Source organism: Furipterus horrens, unplaced genomic scaffold, assembly GCF_987537825.1.
Source record: "Furipterus horrens unplaced genomic scaffold, mFurHor1.1.pri manual_scaffold_1, whole genome shotgun sequence".
Classification (NCBI taxonomy): domain Eukaryota; kingdom Metazoa; phylum Chordata; class Mammalia; order Chiroptera; family Furipteridae; genus Furipterus; species Furipterus horrens.
In genome coordinates, this window is record NW_028327171.1 from 46939300 (window position 1) to 46965326 (window position 26027).

At 44.6% G+C, this 26027-nt stretch overlaps 1 protein-coding gene across 1 annotated transcript in view; it reads right to left on the reverse strand.

Moving 5' to 3' along the window:
- Positions 1–26027, reverse strand: part of DGKG (diacylglycerol kinase gamma) — a 184104-nt gene that overhangs the window by 100623 nt on the left and 57454 nt on the right. Inside the window, exons 5-14 of the mRNA XM_090275145.1 lie at positions 19855–20020; positions 19260–19322; positions 16105–16269; positions 13235–13284; positions 10612–10686; positions 9833–9955; positions 6711–6828; positions 5116–5204; positions 1984–2100; positions 857–949 (exon numbers count right to left, since the gene is read on the reverse strand). Coding sequence (XP_090131271.1) covers positions 857–949; positions 1984–2100; positions 5116–5204; positions 6711–6828; positions 9833–9955; positions 10612–10686; positions 13235–13284; positions 16105–16269; positions 19260–19322; positions 19855–20020 — 1059 coding nt within the window. The remainder of the gene's footprint in view (positions 1–856; positions 950–1983; positions 2101–5115; positions 5205–6710; positions 6829–9832; positions 9956–10611; positions 10687–13234; positions 13285–16104; positions 16270–19259; positions 19323–19854; positions 20021–26027) is intronic.

The following is a 26027-nucleotide window of genomic DNA, read 5'->3' on the forward strand; positions in this document are numbered from 1 at the left end:
ACTAAGCATTGTTTGTTTTTTTTCCATGTAGTATTCCATGGTACGAACAGGCCTCAATTTATTTATCTATTCTCCTGTCTGTGGTCATTAAGCTTGTTTCCAGTTTTTCACTGTTAAGGATTAAGTTGCTATGAACGTTCTTATCTGTGTATTTTGGTAGAAGAATGCCCATATTTCTCAGGTAGATACATAGAAGGGGACTTGTTGGGTGATAGGCTTTTGCATTTCCAACTTAGTAGATACACCAAATGGTTTTCCCAAGTGGTTTTTCTTCAGTTTTTAAAGAGAAGGGAGCAATTGGTCAAGTCAAGGATGAAAAGAGATGTGAGGAATCAGTGGGACTTGGCAACATCCTTAAGAGGGAAGGGAACAGTTAAGGTGTTTGGTACTTGGTTTGAAAGAGGAAGTGTCAACACAGGAGACAGACACAATTTCAGATGGGGTTATTAAAGGAGTTTAGGGCTGAGACGCTCAAGTGGAAATCATCAGGGCAGATGTCTGGACATAGGAGAGAGGTTGACAGGGAGGCCTGGGAGGCTTTGCCTGTACAGGTGGGCGACTGTGGTTCCTTGCTCTGTGCCCTCTGCCTGCAAGATGCTTAGGCTGAATGTGCTTTACTTGATGGGCCATTTCAGAGCATTCAGGGTGACCAGCAGTGGGAGCCACGGTAGTCAGCGGGGTTTCTCTCACAATCTGATGGATGCAGCACTGACCTCATTTACACTTGTGCTGAAGGCACAAACCCTAAGAGTTGTTGGGAGAAGCCTCTGAAGGATGTGCATGTCTGGATGCTGCCTACATCTGACATGTGTGGGGTGGGGTTGGGGACCAGAGCCCCGGGGGCAGCAGCACTTACCCGGGTGATGGGGCATATCGAGGTGGGCAGCAGGATGTGGTCTTTGAGTTCCCCACCATCACACAATGTGGATAATTCACATTTGCGGTGAAACTGGAGGAAACAGTGAAGATGAGAGTAAGTGAAACTGACCAAGGAAATGTCAAATGTGAGGGTTTGAAGGTTTACTGAGGAGGCAAGCTGTCTAGTGCTCCCCAAATCCTGACACACTGCTTGCTTTGGCAGTATAACTGAGTGTGTGTATGTGGTGTACGTGTGTGGTGTGTTGTAGGTCTGTTTTGTGTGTGGTGTGGGTGCCTGTGTGTCTGTTGTATGTGGTTAGGGCTGCCCAGTCTGCTGTGGGCAGATAAAGGAGACCTAGTGCTACCCATGGCTGCTGGAGCAAGACGGCCATGAGCAGGCTTCTCTGTGGTCCTTCGGTGTGGCACCCCACGTGGATTCCAAGCTTCCCTTGGATTTTTGCTCCCTAAGCTCTGAGGCACTGGAAGGAAGGAAATCTTGTTGGACTGATAAGAGGCTGGAGGTAAACCCCTTGACTTAACCTCTGCATCTTAAGAGTTCTACAATTTAATTTGGAAACATGTCCTTTCTGAGGCCGACCAAGGGCCTTGGCACTGAGTTTGCTGTGACAGGGAGTTCGGGCAGATTCCAGGTGTCTGGAGAGGAAGCGGACATTTGCTGTGGCTGGTGGCAGCAGGCGCAGGCCTCTGGCCCAGGCAGCAGGGCTGCTGAAAAGAGTGTACCTGCCTCTGGTGCCTTGAGGAGCATGATTCTAGTGTCTAATTCCTCTCCAACTCTGGTGGGGCCGCTGGCCCCAGACGACACCCAGGCAAAGGAAGTTAATGGTCCAGCCTGCTCACAGCTGACCGGCCACACAGAGTGGATTGGCCAGCTTCTTGTTAAGCAGCCCCTGCTGCCCTGGGTCTGTGGGGGTCCTATCTCTGGGCAGCTTGGTGCTTCACTGGAGACACTGTTAGACTTAGGGTATTGAGTGGGGCCCCGGGCACCCCCAGGCTTCCCCTGGCTCCGCTCATGCCTTTTGGCAGGATGCCCATGGCTCCTTGGCTGCAGCTCGAGCAAAAAAACACACTGAACAAGAAGCAAGGCTGCCCTGGGCGCCAACCCACCGTCTTCCGGCACCACACGCAGTGCCACGCGGTGACACTCTGGTAGCACTTGATACTTTTGTGGCACCGATCACACTTGACGGAGGAGTTCCCTTCCACCCATGCGTGCTGCATCACCTGCAGGAGGGAAGGGAAGGATACCAGGGAAGGCTGTAGAACCATGCCCCCGGGCCCTGGGCCTGAGTAGAAGGGTCTTGGAGGAGCACAGGGTCGGGGAGGCCAGAGGGGTTTCCTGTTCAGCTTATGCATTTATTGGGTGCTGGGCTGCTTTGCTGCACTGCACTGGTGTGGGCTCTCCCTGCCTAACCACCATTTTGTTCACTGAGGTAGATGAAAAACCACCTTTTCTGAATAGCTCATTCCCCCTGGCAGTCAAGCCTCTGAGCAGCATCTTGTCTGGCAGGCCATCTGTCTGTCTTGCAGAGCTCCTTGCAGGGTGGTGTGCTCGTGTGCTCCCTCTTCTGGAAGGTAGTGTGATGCAGGGAAACACCGGAGGGCTTGGGCAGCAGATAAAACTGGTTGGGATCATTGGTGTTCCCTTTGGCAGCAGGGTGACCTTTGGCCAGTTCCTGGACCTCTCTGAGTCTCAGGTCCCTCATCTGTAGAAATGGCATAATAAGCCCCACCTCTGTGTTTGCAGGGAGGATTAAATTAGATAGTGCCCTTGGAAGGGCCTTCCTGGCACAGTTCTGGCCCTTTGGAGGTGCGCACTGATGGTCACTTCCTTCCTCTTCCCGTCTCCTATGGGCCATTGGCTGTCAGCCTTAGCAGCTCATCAGAACCACCTGGGGAACTCCTAGAAATTCTAATGTCCAGCCCTCACTCCAGACCAAATAAATTAGAGTCTCTGGGGATGGGAACTGTCATTAGGATGTTTTAAAGCACCCTGGGTGATTATAATGGACAGCCAAAGTTGAGTAGCTCTCTAGAAGGAAGTTAGAGGAGAAGTCCAAAGATATTAGTGTGGGTCAGTGGCTGGTGTCTTTTACATCTGTTTCCTGGAAAGCTGGTTGTACCTGCTCCCTGGCCAGGAAATGCCACTAGGGCAGTCCAGGAACCTAGAAGCCATGGGACTGCATGTGTATGTGTGTCTGTAAGTGCAGTCAAAGTGACCCATGACACCAAATTCTGGGGCCCTGAGCCCTGGGTTGTCTGCCCTAGAATTCTATAGAACTTCTCAAAACTTTCCACCGGGGCATCCTGGATAGCAGAAGGAAGAGAGTATGGACTCTGGGGAAGTGTGAGGGTCTAGTCTGAAGGGCCAGCTACAAGCACAATATTAAAAACACATGGAATATTTGCATTGTACCATCTATATTAAATAGAAATATTAAATTACTTATCAATGAAGTTACTAGTCCTTCTCCCAAAAGGTTTTTGGTAAAGTGCTTGTTCTAGAAAATGTGTCATTTTTATTTTGTACCTTCTTACCCTCTGCCATTCACCCTTGAGGGTATAAAGAATCCAGTTTGCTATTCAACTTGTCCTCTACATGGTCATATTGAATTTATTCTGAGATTATTATTATTTTTATTTTATGGAGAATAAAATGAGGCTTCAGAGGGATTTCGTGACTGGCTCTAGGTTCCAAGGCTAAGTGGCCAAGCAGATCTTCATAGCCAGGTCTTCTGACTGCAAGTTCATGGTTGTCTCCCAACACCACGTTGCCTTCCCCATCCTCTTCCGGGGTTGGAAGAGGTGGTGAAGGACTTGGGTTGCTCTTGGAGACTCCGGAGATTGTGCCTTGCTGTCCTCTCAGTGGCCTCCCTCCGTTCTGTGTGTGGCAAGTGGCCAGAGCGCAGGCTTGGGGCCTGAGCCCAGGAGGTGTACTGTGCATCGTGGTGAAGGCATGGACATGGAAAGCTGTGTATGAGCATGGTGCAGAAGTGGACAAGAGGCCATGCAGAGTCTCATGGGGCATGCATGTGTGTCCTTGGAGCGCCCTTCTCTCATGGAGTCCTTTTGGGGAACACTGGATATTGCTCCCACCTGCTAAGCATCTCCTGACTCATATTCCTCATTGGAATCTTCCATGCAGGAACTCAAGTGTCCTTCCCCTGCTAATTTTGAGAAGAGGCTATTTCCAGACTCGGTGAACAGCATCACCTATTGGCCAAGTCAGAAACCTAAGAGCCAACCCCAACCTCTTCTCTTCTGTCATCTTCTACATCTCTGTCACCAAGTCCTGGTGATAGTACCTCTGAATTATCTCTCAAACTCTCCCTGCATCTTCTCTACCTTAACCAGTGGGACAGTCAAAATACTCAACAACTGGCATGACTGGGAGACACTCTACACAGACACAGTCACCACCATGCTACTGCAAATGTGTCAGCCTAGCGAGTGCGGACCCCACCCCAATCAGGCCCTCAGTGCAACACTGCCCCTTGCTTGAACTTTTGGAAGGTTTTGTTGCCCCTTGGATCTCTCTCCTGCACCATGGTCAGAGCAATTAATTTAATATGCAAACCCAATGATCTCGTGTTCTCAAAGCTCTTCTATGTCCCCTTAGATGCCTAGGAAACTCCTTCCCAACTCCTCAGCTGACCTCACATGACCTTCCCAGGCTCCGTCTCACCTTCAGAGCCCAGCTCATGCCACTTCCCTTTAAGTGTACCCTGCCCCAGTCGTGGCAAACTAAGTATAGATCCCAGAATAAGCCACGTCACCTCCATGCCTTTGCATTTGAGGCTGCTTCTGCCTGGGTGCCTTGCCTGCCTCAATGCCTTATGAAGTCTTACTGATTTTGGTTCAAGATCAATTCAAATGCCGTCTCCTTTGTGAAACATTCCCTGGCCTCCACTGTACGTCCCACACAATTGCTATTGTCTATCTCACTACTTTGTGTTTTGCTTATGTGCCTCTTTCCCTCCCACTAGATTGCACAGTTCTCCAACAGGCTGAAGACCAACTTATAACCTGCACATGCCCAAGCACAGTGTTTGGCACATGGTGGGCACCAGGAAGATGCAGAATGGATTGATGGATGAACTAGATGGCTTAAGGATGGTCCTCAAGGCAGAGAGGGGATTGGATAAAGCTCCCAGAGCCCCTTCCTGCCCAGGAATCTGATGATGGACATGTTGCCTGGGACACAGCATGCAGTAGATCAAGGCAATAGGTGTCACTAACCTCGCTGCCCCTTTTAGTTTTTGAGTACGTTTTGACACACCCAGGAATGTTTTTGGATACACAGCGTTCATGGACGGTATATTTACAGTCTGAAAAAGAAGTAAGGAAAGAGCTTGTGAGTGACCACATTGGAAAGGTCCAGGCAGCCCCCCACGCTCCAGCTGAGGCCTGTGCCTGACTGGAGTGACCAGTCAGGGGCAGGGGCAGGGGCATATGGAGCTGGCCTTGCCTAACGGGAATTCAAAACAGTTTCTGGTTATTCATTGAGAAGAGAGTTTTTGGTTATCTGTCAGATGTACTTCTGTACTCTGCACTCTGCCACACTGCCTTCCACTGTGGGCAGTGAATTCGGCCAGAAACCATCTACAGAAAGGAGCTTTCCACCTAAGGGCAGTGTGAGGAGTCATCCTCCTTGCCAGGCCAGTGCCTCAGTATTGCGTGTCAGGGATGCTGGGGGTGAGCCTGGGCCTGAACTCTGGCTCTGCCTTTTGTAACCACTTTCTTAGTCTTGGGGAGATTGTTTTACATCTGTGAAATTCAGGGTTTTCTACAAAATGTGAATAAAATTGCCTCTCTTTCTCTTTGCAGGGCTTTCGCAGCATTCGGTGAACACTATGTGGCTGGATTAGAATAGCTATTCCACAACTTATTATCATTATTGTAGCTGTTACTACTACTGATTACTATGCAGTCAGCTGGAGCCCCCAGACCTGGAACCTAATAGGAAGGAGACTGGGTCTGTAAGAAGTGGTGAGTGCTGGATTTGCATGGGTGCTGGAAACACTAACAAACCCCTTCTTTAGCCTGCTGATGCTCTTGGTGAGCACTGGCCCAGCTGTGTTAAGATGACTTTTGTGGCTGAGGTCATCTGCTGCCTAGCTCACGTGTGCATGTTTAGATGAAACGCTTTGGAACAGCAGCTCCCCCATCTCTAGTGAGTTCAGACCTGTCTGTATTGTGGGGTGATTAGCAGAACTCTGCACGCAAAGCCTTCTCACTGCAGCCCCTTCCCTCTCTTTCTCTTCCTCAAAACCACCCTCTTTCCTACATCAGCCCTTCTGTCTTTCTTCTGTCGCCTTTTCAGTCTCTCTTCTTACTTTTCCCTTCAGTGGTTCTTCTCTCTTCCCGTTTGACTTTACTAAATGGATTATAAATTGAAACAAATGGATAGTTTCAATTTCCACTGTATTTACACACACATAAATATTTTATGTTGCTTATCAATAAAACAACAACAACAACAAAAAAACCCTAGGTTCTTCTGACCACCCAAAATGTTCACTAGCAAAACCCAACTGAAATTAGTATGAGACGCTTTTTCATTATGTGTGAGCCTCAGTTGCTTTTTCGGGGGAGGGGGGACGGCGGGTCTGTGGCCCATGATGGGACTTCAACAAAGGGACACTACTTACCCATTTGACTTGGGTAGAACAAAAATAGGACATGGAGGTCTTGCTTTATTTTCTGCTGTAGGAACAATGTAGGAGGGCCCTCCAGCTAGGAAACAGAAATACCTAGACTTTTTCTGGAGTGGCTCAACCACGTGCAGAGCAAGATAGTTCTGGGGGAAAGGGACCTGAAGGACGTTCACTCACATGTGCAGCACAGGCCTTGCTTCCGAACGCCCATCAGCATGACGTGGCAGAAGTTGCAGTAGGTTGGTTTCTTGAAATGCTTCATGGTCCAGGCATGCCTGCCGTCCCCTTTGGAGCCCTGGAGGGATAGCAAGGGAATGAGTGGGATGCGGAGCAGGCAGCCCCAAGCTAGCAGAAGCCTGGGGCTGCCTCCTGGTATGTCTTCTTTTTCTCTACAGACTTCCTTCTCATATCTGGAAGACAAGGTATACATTTATTTTACTGATGTAAGGACTCTTAAGAAAATGGAAATTACCAGAGGGAAATGGGGGTGGAGGGAGGCAGGGGAGGGAAAAGGGGAAATAAGTGGTGACGGAAAGAGACATGACCTGAGGTGATGAACACACAGTGCAGCATACAGATGATGCATTATAGAAATGTACACCTGAAACCTATCTAACGTTATCAACCAATGTCACCCCAATATATTCAATAAAAAATTAAAAAACAGAAATCAAATGGAGTTCTTTGTATGAATGTGTTTTCTAAAATTATCAAGTATTAAAGATTAAGACTATGTGAGCAGGAATATGTGTGTGGGGGATAAAATAAGCCTTCTTCTACATGACTGGTGGAAGTATAAATCAGCACAAACTTTCTATGTATGCATGTACGATCCTTTAAATGTTTATAACCTTTGACATATAAATTTCCTTTCTTGGAGTATCATAAAAAATAATTTTTGAAAGAAAGGTGAGTATTTTTGTGCTCTTGTCAGATGTTTAACCTAACATTATTTATTTAAAATAATGCAAAACTGGAAATATCTTAAAGACTCAAAATTACCAGGTTAGTTGTGGTATAGTCATATAATTTAATGTAACTCTTCATAAGAAAGATATTTATAAAAAAATCTAATGGCATAGGAATGTGCTCATGATACAATGCTAAGTGAAAAAAAAAGAGGAATGCAAATTTGAGAATCTATTATAATTTCAGTTTTATATAATAAGATCTTTGATGCCAAGAAATGTCACCAAATTGTTAATGGAGGTTAGTTATAGCTTGAAGCAGTATGCATTTATTTTAGTCTCTAATTTCTATTTTGTATTTTCAAATTTTTTATAGTCAGCAAGTACCCTCTCCTCAACTTTCTGTACACAGATAAAATAGTAAAGGGACAGTCAGAGAGTGGGTTAGGCCATTTCTTCCTGACTTGGGTCAGAAACCAATTCCTCCTTACCCACTAGATAAACCAAACGTCACACAATCACACACCTTCCTTGGGTACCAAAGCTCCTATCTTCCAGCCCTGGGAGCAAAGCCTTACTGAAGGCTGTGGCTTCAGAGACATCTCTCCACACCTGCTGTCCCCAAACCTTTCTTATAGGCTCCATCAAAACAACGCCACTCTTAGGCTGGTCCTCAGGGTAGTAAAAACTACTGTAGTAAGCTGGTAAGAATGGACAGTCAGATACAGAGAATGCAGTGTGTGGGACTCAACCCCAGTTCTTACTTTTACCCCCGCCCCCCCACCCCCCCCCTCCCGGTTTGCACTGGTCACACAGCCAGACCCGTTTCTGTGCCAAGTTGTCTGCTAACTCTCCCTAGAGGAGGCCAAATGTGGGTCTCTCCCTGGCACCAGCTTAAGCTCTTTTCTTCTCACCACCTCAAAACCCCACTTCTTTCAAGCCCTGAGTTTATTGAATTACAGCCTTTTAATATAATGGTGTCTATAAGCAAAGCTTCTAATCCAGTGCCTGATAATTAAAACTTTTATTAAGTTCCTACCCTGAGGTAGACTAGGGGACACAAAACTAGAGTGCTTTCTTATGTGTAAGGAGACTCAGAAGTTATACAAATAACCCAAGACCACACAAATAGTAAGTGACTGAACCAGTAGTCAAATCGGGACTCTTCCTGGATCAGAGCCCATGCTCCTTCCATCCTTCCCCCCTCCTCCACACACCAGGCCTTTTCTTTATGAATGGAAACTACAGCACTGTTCAGCAGACCCAAAGGACTGTCATTTTACTTGAGAAATCAGTTAGCTGACTCTCCCTGTCTCAGAGATTATTTTCATAGAGTTGAGGTAAGAAGCAAAAGGACCCTGATGAGGGATAATGTATTTGCACTTGGGTTATAGCACCATCATGTGGCTTTTTCATTTCTGCATGTGGGAGGCTGCAAGGTGTGGGAGTAACCTTCCTTGTGCATGTCAGGCTTTCTGCTGCTGCTGCAATTTCACTGGGAGACAGACTGTTTTGCATATATTGCATTCAGAGAGCCCCAGACTTTTCAGTGCTCATATGTGGGTTTTGAAAAACCCAAACAAACAATACGACTTTTAAGACATTTAGGAATGCTTTCTCTGAACCCCTCTAGTCAATACAGAAACTTACAACTTAAAGCATATTGAAAAAGAAATGCATAACACTTTTGATTATTAAAAACTAAATTCATATTTTTTTTTGTAGGTCCTTCCACTCGACCTTTAGTTCAACAACGGGACATCAAAATCCTACATGTTCTTCAGGACCCAGGCAAACATCCGCCACTATTTTTTCCCACTGGTCTCACTCCTAAGTGTGGGTCATTAGAAAGTGTTGTATCTTTGGAGTCAGGTACAAATAAATTCTGACTCCTTTTTTTGTTCCTTAGGCTAAGACTCTCAGCTTTCCACATGTATAAATTGGGGAAAAATAACTGCCTTAGCTAGTTGTTTTGATTGTTCTCCACCTCTCAAGAGATTCGTATATTTTCCTTCCTTTCCCCCTTCTCTACCCTCCTTCCCCACCTCTCTTAGCATTTTTAACTTAATTTGTGAAAAAGATGAAATTCTTCCTTGAATTTTTTTCCCCCTTTGCTTGGTTGAGTATAACCTTCTGGTGGGAGAATACTGTATCTGTGTCTCCTCACAGAGCTCAGAAGAGGATCTTTATTTGCTAATAATTTAGTACATGCTTGTCAAATGAATGAATATAGTTGAGTCACTAATAGGTAAAAAGAGAGGACTTTAGGGGTGGTCTAGAGCATATGGTTTGCTCATTGGGGTAGAAGCCAAGGTAATGTGTTAGATATGAACTTAGCGCTTGATGTTTCTGAAAGGTAAGAGATCTTTGAACTCAGACTTGCTGACTTACAGAGTCGTCCATGCCCAGGAGGACCAGCAATGGGATTGTGGTCATCCCTCCGTGGACCCACTCCTGTAGAGACACAAAGCCGTCCTGGTCGTGGTCCATCCCTTGCAACATCTCCTTCAATATCTGCAGAATCCACAGAGCAGCAATTGTCCACTTTCATCCTCGACTTCTTTGACCCATCCCCACCCTCTTATCTCTCTTTTGTCGTGCATTGTCTGGTTTGTGTTTTAGCCCCTTCCCCTCTGATTCACAGTGAGCAGAGCAGTGAGGGCAAAAATGGGGTGAGGAGACCAGAGGTCCAGGCTTGGCTCTGCCTGACCTCACTGAGTGGCCTTGGGCAAGCCAGCCACCCCGACTCTCTGGGGTCTGCTTCGCTCATCTGTAAAATGGAAATAATATTGCTATGTATGCAGCACTGTAGTGAGGATCAGAGAGAAGGTACATAAAATGTACCTTTATATAAAAATAAAATGATTACTATTACCTGGTGTTGGAGGAAGATCTTTAAAATTCTTTTTAGCTCTAAATTCTTTGATCTATGAACTCCTGTTATAAAATTTTAGCTCTGGTAAAAAGGTCAGGAGAATTATTATTTGACTCATGTCTACACTTTTCCAGGCTGCCTATAGTTTTTCCCATCAGAGAAGTGGGAAGTCAAGGTGTAGGCCCCAAGAGAAGGTGCCTATAAGACAATGAGTCTGGAAGAGCCTGCCCATTTCTCTCCTGAGTTTTCTCTTGGAAGCTCACTTGGAAGTCACCCCATGTTTCCAGAAACTCACAGGCCTTAGCTCCATGGGATCCCACTCAAGATACTGGGCAATGTGCAGCATTTGGTTGATGATACGATCCATCTCCTAGAAAACATCAAGGGCAGAAACGAACTAAAGATGTGTGTTTAACAGCAAGGCTCAACATCAAACTCTGTGGAAAAATGCACAGGGCAGAACATGAGAAACAGCTGGTGCAATATGCTGGCATTTCATGGAGGAGCTCACTAATTGTTTCTGCTCTTATTTCTGCCTTGACCACAGAGCTCAGTAGAGAGGAGATGCTCACAAGAAGCACAGAACACAGCTAAGCCAGAGGTATGCAGAAAGCTTCCTGAACCCTGACCTCCTCCTAGACCCATCTGGGTTCACCTTCCCTCCTCTAATCTGAGCTTTGACTTAGCATAGGAGCACTCCTGTTTTTCTCCTTCTTTGTGAATTAGCTCTCTCAAATGCTTACAAACCAAGGCAGTTCTCTCCTCCCTCTTTAGTCACTCCTCATTCCCATAACTTTAGCAACCTGGGATCCATCTGCACTCCTCAGAGGTCAGTTTCAGTTGGATGGAGGGCCACTACATTGGCCCTAGTCCAGACACTATGATTTAGATGCCTTTTGGCATCTCTGTTTCCATTGTATCATGCCCAGCCCTGAACCTAGGACTCTGAACAGGAGATTCATGAGGGGTCACTGGCCAAGCTCTAGCTAAAGCCTCACAGAATTGTTGGATGCTAATGAATCAGTGCACCCAAAGTCCCAGTGAAGCACACATGATCAAGGAGGCATTTGCATCTCTGGGGCATGATCTCAGATGTTAATAGTAAGATCATTGTGGGGAGACACACTGGTGAACTGAAGCAAGGTTCAAAAGTGTTACTGCTACCAGATAGAATGCTGGGTCAAGAAAGGAATTACAATTTTTGTATTTTGTTTAAATTAAAAAATAATTCATTGCAAAACTGCAGACAAGGGGGTAGATGGGGGTAAGGCAGTAGGCAGAAGGGTGGGGACAAGCTTCTGCAGAAGTTCCAATGGAAAGAGTTTGTGAGTTCAGTTGGGACTAAGATTCAGTGAGAAAATGCCGGGATTCAGAAACCGAGAATTAGACTCAGCCTTGAGCTGTGTACATGAATGGGCATTTTCAGGAAGCAGAGGGGGCAGATTTCAGGCAGAACTAGCTCACCTGACGCCTACCCTGGTTAGGCCACATGAGGATGATTAACGAGTCACAGGAGGGGTGGGTTCAGTTCTGCACCACATTTTAAGAATGGCAGTGACAAACCAGAGCTTGGCCAGAATGCATGTTTAAGCCTGCCTTATGAGAAACCGTGCAGTAATCGGGGAATTCAAGCTTGGAGGACATTTTAGAGGAGAGGCAGTCGTCCTTCAAACACTTGAAGACTGATTGTATAGCGTTGGTATTCCACTGGCCAGTTGTCTGGTCAGCTACAGAGGGCAGAAGTGAGCCAAGGGGTACAGAGAGGGATTTGTTGAGGGCTGGCTTATTTTGGCCTCACTGCTGGTTTGGGAAAAGGGAAGAGGGAATAAGCAGGTTTCACATTGAAAATTTACCTGGCAGACTAGAGGTGCCTTTTGTGTAGGAAGGAACACTTTCTAAGTCACCCTCAGCAGCGCGTGAACTCTCCAGTCCTGGGAGGGTTCACAAAGAGGTTGGGCCTCCAGCTACCAGGGGTTCTTGGTGGGAAGTTGACTCAGGTAACTCTTTTGAGACTGCTTCAGTCCACCAATATTACCTTCCAAACACATCTGAAATTTAACTACTTCTTACTGCCTGAAATGCTTCTACCCTGGTGCAAGTTATCATCACTTCCTGTCTGATTTCAATAACCTCCTACCTAGTATCCCCACTTGCACCCCTACAGTCTAGACAACACAGGAGCTAGAGGGATCCTGTGGACTTGTTCCCTTTCTTCTTCCTTCTGTTCTGACTCAGCCCTATGCAACTCAACCTCAGAGCCTTTCTGTCAATGAGTCTCATCTTTTAACATTGCCAGTCATGAAGGCAAGGTATGCATGACTCTTTTGCCCTCTCTCTTCTCTGCCTTACTTTTCTCTATCCTTCTTGTCACGTCATGATCGCTGACCTATCCCTGCTGATTCCCGAGGGAAAGGGGGGCAAGTCTCAGGCTTTTCCAGGTGCAATGAGATAGGATCATGTGCTCAGAGAAGACAGAACCAGGCTCCTAAAGTTAGTGCTCTGGGGTATGAGAGGAAGGCAAGGGTGATGCCAGCGTGCAGCAGCAGTTACCTGCCCTCCTCCTGACCTCTTGCCCTGGTCTTGCTGCCTCTCCTACCACCTCCTCCCCTCTGGTCCTGGACTGCAGCAGGAAATCACAGGAAGAACTTCAGAACCCATTAGGAAATTAAACTGGATGAGATCCTAAAGCATCTCCCCATTCTGAGATTTTACAATTCTGGGCTTCTGGAATGAAGAGGCGAGTTGGAGTTCACTCTCCTCTAGGCTGGCTCTATAGAAATAGAAGGTGGAAGTTCTACTCATTTCTACAGCCCATGTTGAGACATTGCTATTCTTTTAAAGATAGAACTCTTATAAAGAGTTTTCAGACTCTTCCTCCACCTGTTCTTGGATCCAGGAGGGATATTTGGAGAGCTTACCGCTTGATCCAGAAGACCGTTCTCATCCGAATCATAGAGACGAAACATAACTGCAAGAAACACAGAAATGAAGCTTGAGAAGTCCTCCAGGCACCATGGACTGGCTGAAGCTTTGTTGCTGCCAGTTTTGGATCAGTTCTGACCATCACAGGGCAAAGGCTATTGTAGCCAGCTCACCCACCCTCCAAAGGCACAGAGTCTGACTTCCTTACAGAGAAGTGGGGAGAGGGAGGAGAGCCAAGCCACCTGGCTTCTGGGTCTGATGAGACCCAAGTCATGAGTGTGATTCCTGTAGAGCATTCAGACCTTTCAGCATCACTGGAACACATCTCAGAACATGCCCAGCTGTGGTGGGGCAGGGGCACCAGAAGTATAGATGGAGCATTGCTTGGCTCTGCCCTACCACCTCTAGGGCAGATTCTTTGTGAGTCCTCAGAATGTGCTAGTTAGAGGCACATAGCATATGAGGCTGACTTGCCAGACAGATGGTTGAATGATGTAAAGAAGGACAGATATCATATAGTTGATCTCACTTTTATGTAGAATCTAATGAACAAAATAAACTGACGGACAAAACCAGAGGCCTGGACACATGGAATAGACTGATAGATCTCAGAGGGGAGGGGGTTGGAATGGACCGCATCAAAGACGGTGAAGAGATCAGCCAAAGAACACAGAGGCACAGCCCATGGACACAGACAATAGTGTGGTGGAGGCCAGGGGATCTGGGGGAGGGGCTGGGTGGAGGTGGGCAAAGGAGGGAGTAAATGAGGGACATCTGTAATAGTGTCAACAATTAAAAAAAAAAAAAAAAGGACACACCTCCCACAATGTTCCTCCCAGAGCCTGGGTGGGGGCAACTCTAATATGGAGCTCTCTTGGTCCTACTGTGCGTGAAGAGTAGAAGCAGGAAATGTGAGTAAGCATTTTATCTTTTAGCAGCTTGGCCTGGGACAAATCATTTAACCATTCTGTGCTTTCTTACATGTACAATGAGAATAATTATATCGATCTTCTAGAACTATTATGAGGTTAAATGGAGATAATGCACTTAAAGTGCTCAGCAAAAATAAGGTGATCAATGATGAGAGTTATTATTGTTATTACTGCATTGGTGATAGCTGGGATTTCCAGCAATTATTTCTAAAAAGATACCTTTTTTGGTTATTAAAAAAAAAGCTTACTTGTTTTTATTTATTAAAATCAAAGGATAATTTAAATTTGTTTAGTTTAATTATTAAAAAAAAAAACAACAGATGAAAACTCTACAGGACAAATGACCAAGTTTCTGCAACAAAATGCTGCAAGGAAAAAAAAAAATAAGCAAAGGATCAAAAGAAACTAAAGAGACATACTGATTGATGGCACCGTTTGGACTTTACTTGGATCCTGACTCAAACAATTAAAAATATAAAAGATAATTGGGAAATGTGAATATGGACTGAATATTTGATAGTAGTAAGGAATCATTTTCTTTAGATGTGATAATGGTGCTGTGGTTATATTTAATAAAACATCATATTTTAGAGGTACATACTGAAATAGTTACATATTAAATTATATGAGGTCTGGAATTTGCTTCAAAATAATCTGGGGCAGAGGGAATGAGTGGGAGGTATAAATAAACCATGATTGATGATAAACTGGTGATTGTTAAAGGGGGCTAATAGGAACATTTAAGTCCATTATACTCTCTACTTTTATCTATATTTGAAATTTTCTTGTAATAAAGAGTTTTTCAAGATGCCATTTCTTTTTATTGGCATTACAGGGCTGAGTTTGAGAGCCACTGAGGTGCGGTGTCTGCCACACCCTCTTTGGTAGTTGCAAACAAATATAATTCCTGCAACTCAAAATCCAGCTGAATGGTGGAAAGAATTTGACATTTCACTTTTCACATTAGCCAGAAAAACAGAAATCTGCTATATTTGCTTCCAAATGAGCGTTTAAGACTTGCAACTGTTCACACCTCAAAACTATGGGAGTGATTTTAAGATCATCTAATGAGCAAACTTTCATTTGTTCTTGGCAAGTTTAACCTTTGCCAGACTTCTCCTTGCTGGTGTTTAAATTTTGTTGATGTCGTATTAACTGCTGGAATTTTAACTTTTGCTATAATGTGTGTGTTTTCTCCTTAATGTCTGTTAAGGTCCTAAGAGAAGCCAAAACAATATACATATATTTTTAACAAGGTCCTATCATCCCCTGTTTTAAGAAGTTTTCCTGTAGGCTCACAGAAGGTGGTGAGACCATCCCTGGAGTGAATCATCTGCCACTGTGGGCTTTTCTTTCTGTCACCAGCTATTATTTTCCTCCTGAACATAGGATTTTGAAACCAACGTTAGTAGCAGCATGAAACCAAGCTCAACTCCCTTAATTCACTAGCCTTCTTTCTCTAGAGGCCAAAAAATTGTGGGTGAAATAATGGCAATTAACTTTAACAGGATGGAGGTGGATTAGATCTCAAAAAAAAAAAAAAAAAATCCTCATAGTTACAGAGTTGCTTGGGCACAGAACATGGGAGGGAAGACAGATGCTGAACAACTTCCCCTGGAAAATCTAAGAGGAGGCAGCAGCTTCCTGGTGATAGGCTTTGAGGAATTCCTGCTAGCAAAGGAGGGGAGTCTTGATGCCTCTGGGAGATCCCTTTCCTTTCAAAATCCCTGTTCTCAGTACCAAGGTCTCAGATGCACTTCTCACTTCCTATACATTTTTTACTGTGCCCCAGGGTGGATTCTAGGAAATGTTCATGTCACTGCTGAAGACAGGGCAGAAAAACCTTCCCTAAGAAGGCATGTTTATAGTGATGGGTAGACCACTGGATACTCTTCTAAGAAAAAATTGTAGTCCTTGGCAGGGTGAGTACTTACACTCTAGCTTATCCTGAGGTCTCCCTGTCTCCAGCAGGGACAGGTAACACACAACATCCTTCAGGTACACTGTGGGGGAGTCTGAAGACTGAACAACAGCGTTTCCCAGGGCGGTTGCAGCCACTTGGTCTCTAGTTGGCACTGGCTTCTCGGTGATCTTTGATTCTGTAATAGGCAAGAGGAAAGCACTCAAGGACTTATGTCTGGTAAATATTAAATCCTTTTCATGGCGGAGGCAAGAAGTGTATATGTGTCTTCAAATGCATTGGCTACATAGATATGATCAAATCAGTGGCCCCAGAAGTCCAGTTTGTGGAGTTTATACTCTGAATGGACTTTATTCTGACTCTTTCAAGTGTTTATATCTTTGAAAGAAATTCACCTATGCTCTGAACTTTCAGAAAAGATGAAAGTAATTTTTAGTAATGTCAATAGCCAACAGATCAATATCATTTAGCCTAATTTTGGGGGGTAACACACCCAATTTGTAAAGGTAACTTTGGCTTGGATTCCAAAATACATACAATTGTTCATTTACCAATATACCTTTCCACAATTTTCGTCTTAAATACATTAATGATACATAAAAAGACAATTAGTCAAAAGATAAAACTGAGATTAATACATAATTAATTTCCAGAAACTAGAAAGAATTTCAACTAACTGCAAGCCTAATTAGTTGAATTAAGAAAATGCAGGGGGAGGGGCATATAAGGGGACTAAATGGCAATGGGAAAAAAATACAATAAAAAGTTTTTAAAATGCAGAAAGTGGCTTATTGTACCATAGGAATAAAGCATATTTTCTCTCTGAAGTTTTCCTTGTCATAGGTAGGAAAACTCTATCTCTTCCACACTTTTTATCCTCTGGATCAGAAATATAAGATTATTACTAACCAGAAAACTAGGTGTCTATTTTTCACAGTGTGATTTAGATTTTTTTGAGGCACTTTGAGTGTTATCTTTCTTTTCCCAAGCTCTCTATATCCATGCCCACTAAAAATTATCTGAATGTCCAGGGAGAGGGTGCAACTCACAGAAAAGGCCATATCGAATGAGAATTTAGTTTCTTCCTCTGGCTTCTGCTTGGGCAACAGCATAAAGGTTGGAATGTTCAACCAATGGCCTGTCTTAGGTGATTCCAGAATGGGGCTCTTCCCTGCTGGGATAGCCCCTCTCTGTGGTGTCTGCCTGGCCCTATGCTCTTTTCCCTAATGAATGGGGTATCCTATTAAGACATCCATGAAAGGTGGCCTAACAGGAAAAGGATTTTCTACTTTAAATCTTGAATCACAAAAGGTGAAATAAAAGATGCTATACACTTCCCTGGGCCAGCAGCCAAATAATTGCCCTTTCATGATTGACCACAGGACACTTATATTCCCTATACACAAGCAAACATCACTTCTCTAAGAGCAGGAAGTTGCTCTCAGACCCAGAATGATATAGATATTGCCAAGAAGCACAGTGGTCAAGTAAGTTAGCCATCTTCCATTATCATCATCAATTATCTTTTCTCAAATATCACATAATAACAGCATCCCCAATAAGTCTTTTTCTTGGTACCTCAGGAACTATGACCATAAAACAAACTATATCCAGATAGTCTGGTAGCTCAGGGAATGAAATACAACTTCTCTCAGGTTCCTTTTGATGTTCCGGATCCTTGGACTAAGAAAGTCTTTAGGTAAAAATGTTGGGGCCAGACTCTTTTCATAGTTGGTTTTCTTGCTGAGAGTTTAGAATTTCAAAGCTTCCAGTTTTACCCTTTCTTTCCTACCAGGAGAATGGTTTGTGTCATAACATGCCTTTTCTATTCCACAAAGATTTAAGGCTTATTTGTGATTTACTCCATTTACCTAAAGGGCAATGTAGAACATGGCTGGGCAGGGTGCTAGCAGGGGATGTGTGAGCCCATACTTCGTAGAGTCTTTACCTGCTGCTATCCCTGAGAGCTTTCCATCCATAGTGAATTTCTGATTTCACCAGTCTTTCAGTTAAACATTGAAAACTTTATAATTCCTTTTTTGCTATAATGGGAAAAAGGATTTGATCTACATCAAGTATCCACTGGAAGAAATTATTTCATCCTAGGTTCCTGTTACAATTATCTCTGATTCACTGATATTATTTCATATCTATCCTTCTCTATATATATTTGAAGATACAATAAAACTGTGTTCTATATTCAATGGGCACATCCCAAGACTTGAAACTCATTAATGTGACTCAATCTTTACAGACAATGATGAATAGGAAATTAGGTCTGACTCTCTGACTCTTTGTATTTAAAGCTCCAAGAGAACCTGGGTGGTAGAGAGTCCCCAAGAGTCCTTCCATGGAGCTAGGATGCCCAACTATGCACTTGGAAACTGAAGGTGCAGATTTAAGGTCTTGGAAAACATGACTAGTTCAGAATAAAGTGTACTCACCTGAAACTAATATAATATTGTATGTCAATTGTTAATTGAAAAATCAATTGAAAATTGAAAAAATGCGTTCGAGAGAGTGGCCTGAAAAAAATTGCTGATATTTATTGAACATTTACTATATTTCAGGCACTGTGCTAAGCATTTTATACATATAACTTACTTAACCTGCATATCAACACATTATCATCTCATGTTACACACAGGGAAACCGTGGCACAGAGACATTGTAGGGAAGAGCAGGAGCTTTGAGACTGGACAATTCTGGATTAAATTCCCAGCTCTGCAGGTCATATAGGTGCTTATAAACTCTTTAAGCCTCAGTTCCTTAATGTTTAAAGTGGTGCGATTGTGAAGGCTAAATAAATTATGTGATAAAGGAGGTGCCTGGCAAATGGATCTTCAAAACAATGCTAGATGGCTTCCCTTGCTCCTCTTCCAAACTTATTCAAACTAGTGCCTATGAGTGTTGTTGGAAGTCAACCAGAGCAAACTCTTGCCTTCTTGCCCTACCCTCCTTCAGCCATCCACTGGTAGAGTCATCTGTACCTTAGCCCAAGAATTGTCATCTAACCTCAGAAACCTAGCACATTTTCATGGTAGGGGCCCCAGAGATGGAAGCAGACGGGATCTGCCCAGGGGCATACAATTACACGGAGACAAGGCTGCTGGTTAGGCTTTCCTTCTCTGCCCCAAGAATGAGGTGTTCCCCACTCCAAAGACATACCTGTGTCAGGGGCACAGGCCTCATTTGCTTTGGCAGCATTATCTTCATTCTGTATATTAGAATCTGAAGAACAAAGAGAGGATTTAAAGGCTAGCCCATGCCTCCACTTCTTAGAGGGGCAGGTAGGGGATCTTCTCCTGAGGTCTGGATCACTTTGGTTGTATCTGTGTTTTTGGGCATCATCTGCGCTCCTGCTTACTTATTGGGGCTGGCTGTGTGTTCCCCATTATAGCCCAAGTTCCAGGAGACAATGAACAGGCCTGACCCTTCCTCTGGCACACCTAGGCCTGGGCACACAAGCTGAATGTGCTCCACCCATGGAGTGAAAGGCTGTCTTGTCCCTGACGTACAGGAGTCTGTGCCTCTTCTCCCCCTGCTCCCCTCCCCTATGGTCCCGAATGGCAAGAATTAATACCCTTCTTCATTCCTCTTACTGAGAGATCCATCAGACAGGGCCACCTGTGAGGTGCTATGAGGAGAGAAGCCCTGGTCCCCTGGTCCCCAGTCACAAACCACAGGTAAGTTACTATGCCAGTGGCAAGTGGGTTAGAGCTGCAAAACCCTCTTCCACATTGGAGACTGTTGGTCCATGTACCTGGGGCACTGGCCTCGCTGTTACTGGTCCCCTCCTGTGGATGCTCAGGGGTCACCTGTCTGGGCTTCTGGCTGAAAGCCAGGAACAGGTGTGTGCTCAGTGGCTGGGGAAGGTCCATCTCCAGGTATGCCCTCATGAACAGCTTGAAGACATCATAGCTAATTGTCTGAGGGGGAACAAAGAGGGAAAAGTCAGTGGAGAGACTCAAGGAACAGAGAGCAGGGAGGGAAGGGAAAGGAACTGGGGAGCTGGCAGGTGGGAGAAATGGAAAGGGAAGCAGAAGGCAGAGGAGTGGTTGGTGGGGGCAGGGATGAAAAGGCCAGGAGGTGACAGAGAACTGCAGGCACAGGGAGCAGTTAGGAGGATGTAAGGAAGAAGGCCTCGGAGGCTGTGTGTCAGGGCTCAGTGGCACCTGGAGCCACGGGAGCCTTTTGTAACCAAACATTGCTAAATTTAGGTAGAAAAGGGAGTGATGAAGAGTGAGTGCTGGGAATGGAGGCGCCAGTGCAGTGCTCTGCTCCAGTCCAGACCCATGTGAGGAACTTGTCTCTAATGAGCAGGACTAGCTCAGTGCCCGGGAATCCTGGTTAAGATGAAGAAACATGTAGTTGAAAATGCAATGGAAAGAAATGGGCTCTCCTGTGATATGTCACTTTTCTCCTTGTGCTGTGAGTAATGCAACTCTTGAGTATTTAGGTCCCCAAATAGGAAAGACCCAGAAGAGAAAAGGACAGGCTCCATCCTTTATGACTTTCATAAGGCACTTTTCCTGGGCAAACCTCAAGATAACGGGGGAGGGTGTGTGTCTGGCTCAGCTGCTCTCCAAACATGTCCTTGAGAAGGTTTTAGGCACTGGGAGAAGAGCAGGAAGCCAAGGACAGAAGGTAGAACCAAGAAACATGCCAAAAACTAGAACGTCTCCCTGCTGTATCTCCCCCAGTACCGCCTGGCTTCTGGGCCCAGGCTGGGAGCGACTAGCCAGAATGGGCTTCGGCTCTCAGCAAACACTCAACGGTTTGCGGTGAGTCATCACTGGCTCCTGCTTTGATGGCATCACAAATCGCCAGATGCTCCTGGAAATCACTTGAAGAAGCATTACTCCAAGATCTGCCTGTGCAGGCTTTTGTGAATCATAACAGCCACGAGGATAGAATCCCTTGTCGGCTGAGCCTACTTGGCTCTCCCTCTAAAACGTAGATAGTATTTAACCTCTTGTCTCTTCTGGTAGCTCTGGGAACCTCCCCAGAACCAAGAGCTGACTCGCATGTGTGCCATCAGGTTTGGGTGACAATGTCTTGGCTCCATTGGGAAGTCACAAGGCAGTTTCTACTTAGCCTCAGGTCAGGCTGTTCATCTCTTTTGCAGTTTGGAGGAAGCCTCATTTGGTTCAAGAGAGGCTAATGTGGGCTCTGACTGGATAAAGGGATCTCTAACCAAATGGTGGACTCATGTTTCCTGTGACAGCTACAATCTCTGTCTCTGTCTCTGTCTTTTCTGTTTCTAAGTCTCTGTGTCTCTATTTCATCCTCTTTTTGTCCGTCTCTATCCCCATAACCTTAACAGCACAGACTGTCTCTTCCTCATACATCCTCCTCCTTTTTTCCAGTATGCAAGAGCAAAGCCTTTTCCTCCTCCTTTCTACCCAGTATGACCCTTGACTCCACTCTCCCTGCCTCTGTAGGCATCTCCTAGCATCTGCTTCTCTACCTGTGAGCATGTTCAAGGTCACTATTCCAAAGAAATTGCTGGCTAGGTGAGCTACTAGCCTATCATTCCCTCCTCCCTCGTATTTCTCCAAACAGACCACATTAGGCTCCTCACCTTCTTAATCTCATTCACTTTGGATTCTGGCCCATCCCCTCTGAACTTGCTCTCCTGAAGGTCACAGATTCAGTTCTCTCTTCTTAGATTTGACTAAGTTTTTGCTGATGGTACTGTTATTATTTATTTTAAAGGCTCTTTTTACATTGCTTTTTTGCTTTGCTCTATTTTAATTGACAAGTACTGTTTTAAAATGTAGTTTTGAGTTCCAAAATATCCTGTTATCTTTTTTTGGTTAACATCAAATTGAAAACTATTAGCATAAAATATTTCTGGAAAATTGTACTGAATGATTTAATAAAAAGGACATTCAGTTAAATAAAGTCTAATGCAATGCTCTTACAAAACCAAAGCTGAAAGATCACCAAACAAGATCAGTGATATTCAGGAGATCTCATGAATGTTCCTCCTTTTTTTGAACCTCAGTTTCTTCTGCAGCAAATTGTGAGTGCTGTACTAGGAGACCTCAAGTTCTAACCTCCTATTAGCTTCTTCCCTAAACCAGCTCCTCTTTCTGACCCTGCAGTTTCTGTGAATGTCAATGATGCCATTATTCTCCCAACATTCCAGGCTCAGCTTTGAACTCACAGTAGTCTGAGACTAGCTCTGGTCTCTTCCTTCTGTGTTTTGTTCTTTTGCAACATCTGTCACTTCCAGTTCTATCTGTGACCATTGCACATCTACCAGCACCCTGACAGGGGGGCCACTGAAGGCCCCAATGACCCTGGTTTCAACTTCTGTTGCACGTGGACATTTGTCTCAAAAGCTTCCTTGCCTTCACTTCCATCTGCTTGTCCTCCCATCTTATTCTTCCTTGCCAGCATAGCCTTCATGAAGCAGAGTGCTTCCCCACTCAAAAACTTCCATGGTTTTCAATTTGCTCATAGAAGATTTGATTTCAGGTGTCTCCAAACTTTAAAAATCATGTATCCCTCCATAACATTTTAAGCATACATTCTCATTTATCTTTACTTATAAATTAAATACATGTACTACCATGCTCCTCTATTATAATTATAAAACACACACAAAAGAGAAGTTAGCAAATACTAATTAGATGAAATAAAAATCAATTAAATAAAATGTCTAAGATATACTATTTCCATAGTACAATGGATTATCCTGAGCACTCCCTAAGTCCTTTGGGATTCATAGCACTCCCATCATTCCACTCCAACCTAGATTCGTAGCTGCTGCAAGCTCTTAGACCACTCTGGTCTTTTCTCCTATTAGTGCCTATGTTCACCTTCACACTCTGCCTACATGGATCTTTGTATGCTTTCTTGGTCAGCTTTCCATGCACTTTACACGAACTGCTTCCATCTCTACCCATTAAAGTTCTAGCTAACCTTTAAGGTCCAATCCAGATGCAACCTTCTCCAGAAAGCCTGATATGATCTCCTGTGCCTAAATTGCTATATTTTTCCACCTTGGTTCCAGTTTTGGATCACTCATATCTGCTGTATTCTAGTAATCTGTAGTTGTCCAGGACATACCTTTGTTTCTTGACTAGATCTAGAGCTCCTGAAAGGTAGTGAAATGTCATCTTTCATCTTTGTATCCCCCACACTACCTATCACAATGTTTCCTGATAAGGATTTTAATAAATATCGGATTTCTAATTGGTACAGTTGACTGTCAATTACTGTGAGGTCCATTCAGTCAACATATATAAATTGAGTCTTTTAAGTATAAGACAGTGCTGGGCACCACTGGGGAACACACCAATAAATTAAGCATTAAGCATGGGTCCATACCTTCAAGATACACACACATATATAAGGTATTGAAATAATTCTAAAATAGGGTCAACAGTGGTACCATGGGAAAGGAATTGACTAAATGTTTTGAGAACTTAGAAAATAATAATGACTGAACACATGTTTGATTGTTTATGGCCCTCTCCTGTGGCACAGGATGACATATAATAAACCAGAAACACTGAGCACTCACATCAGAAGAGCTCAGAGGAGACTAGATCCCCTCAAGTCCCTGAGGCTCTAGAAGTCCAGTGGCTTTCCCCTGCTAGCTAATGGCAGAGTAAAATGAGAAGCTGGATCTTCTGATTCTTTCTAGTGCAGTGCTCTTGCACCTGTTTCTGTCACAGGTCCTAGTGCTGACATCATGTTCCCTGCCACATCCTCTATACAGCCCAATTTCAGTAAGCCAAGAAACGGTGTGCCACTGTCAAAATGACATCTGGATTATAAGAGAGTAAGTTCTTTATGAGCACAAATCAGGCTCACAGTAGCTGGTTAGAAAATTTGTGATGGCTAGGGAGTGGCTGGGTACTGGCCCAAAACAGGTAACTAATCTCTATGAGTCACACTGGCAATTCTCTGAGCCTCTGGAGTAACATCGTAGCCACTGCCATTGTTCAGGCCTGTTTTTTTTTCTCTAGAAACTGCAACTTTTGTGCAAGAACTAGCTAGGAAATTGTTGTTGATACAACTTGTGTAAAGAGAATGCATTAATTCTTACACAGGTCAAGTGTGTGTGGGGGAGCTAGATGGACAGTTTACCTTGTGTAAGGTGCTTTGAGTAGGTGATCACTCTTAAGTCTGAAACCAACAGTGGGAGGTGGGACTGTTACTGCCATTTGTGGAAGAAAAAGATTCTGAGAGCATATATAACTTGCTCAAAGTCATAAAGCAGTGTCAGAGCTGATTTGTGCCCACATGTGTCTGAGTTTTAGGTCACAGGGCCTCCAAGCCACCATGTCCCCCTTGTTCCGTTACTCTTAGCCACTTCCTGTCTTCACCTGCACTCTGCTCTCCAAAAAATCACAGTGCTGATGGGCCAGGACACGTTTGTCATGGCCAGGTGCAGCCCTGCCGCTCTGCAACTCCACCTTGCTTGCTTTCCTAGTAACCTGCCCCTTCCCGTAGCTAACTTGTTTCTTGTTGAGACATTTTAGCAACAGTAAGCCATCAAGCTCAAGAGAAATTAAGCACTATTGTTTCCCCGTCCCCATGCTGAGACATTACACCTACTAGAAGTCAGCCACACAGTGAGAGAGAATGAAATCAGAGTGACAGAGCTCCCCGGAGACACAGCAGAGCCAGGAGCACAAAGAGTGGGGGCCGGCATGATGGAGGTGGGGGTGGCAGCGAGCTCACAATAGCCGAGCTGCTCGCTGCTTCTGAAAGCTTCTGTGGCCTTCACGCCCTGGGTGGCCCTGGCCAAATTGTTCCCCTCCCACCTGTCAGCCTCAGGGCGGACAGGCTAATTAGCAGCTGCCACCATGCTTTGATCCTGTGTTTTTGGAGCTGGGGTCCAGGGAGGGGGTGGGGTACCAGGAATTCTTTGCTGGCTCTGCCATATTCCCTGCATGGTTTCTCCTCAGGAATTTTTTTTTGAAATGGTACATTCTCAGTCTTGCTTAGGTTCCAGCAAAATTCCACTGGCTTTCTTCTCTTGGTGATTGGTGGATTTTATCCAAAGCTCCTCTAAGATGTACCTGGAGGACATGGGCTCTGTTGATTTCTTCCCAGTGCCCAACAGAGAAGTTGAATGAAGGTTTTTTTTTGAAGGATAACAACATGAATAAACATGTGGCCAGCCTTTCTTCAAGTTTGTCCTATTGATCCGTCATTTTTCCAAAACTGGCCCTCATAAAAGGACCTAGGACCAGGGAAGAGGGAGTTGAGTTTAAAACATTTTGGGGAACTGGGACAGAGGAGAATAATAATAATGGGTGTCATTTTTAAAAAAGTGTTTATTCTTTAGAGAGAGGGGAAGGGAGGGAGAAAGAGAGGGAGAGAAATATTGATGTGAGAAACATCAATCGTTGCCTCTTGCATGCGCTCAGACTGGGGACTGAACTGCAACCCAGGCATGTGCCCTGATGGGAATCAAACAGGCAACCCTCTCCTTGCAGGCCAACACTCAACCGACTGAGTCACATCAGTCAGGGCCTGGGTACCATTTTTTAAGTGTCCTGTCTAAGTGTTAGACACTTTGCAAGTAATTATCTCATTTAATTTGCTATCTGCAAACTTCAAGGTCTTTTGTTGTTGTTATTGCTATCTTCAGGTCACAAGTGAAAAACTAAGGCTCGGACAGGTGAAATACCACATTGCTGGCTGGCAGCAGAGCTAGGGGTCTAACATAAAATCTTGGGAATCTGGGGTCATGGCTCTTAAACTTGACCCCTATGGTAGGAAGTAAGGTCTAAAGGGCAGAAAGGGTGTTTTCTCATCTTTATATCTTCTACAGGGCCCAGCACAGAGCCTGGGTGTTCAAGATGAGTTGAATTTGAAAATGGGGGAGGTTTTGCATTCATTTGTTTATCCAAGACATATTTACTGAGTGCCTGCTATGTGCCAGATACTCTCCTGAGCCCTTGGGAT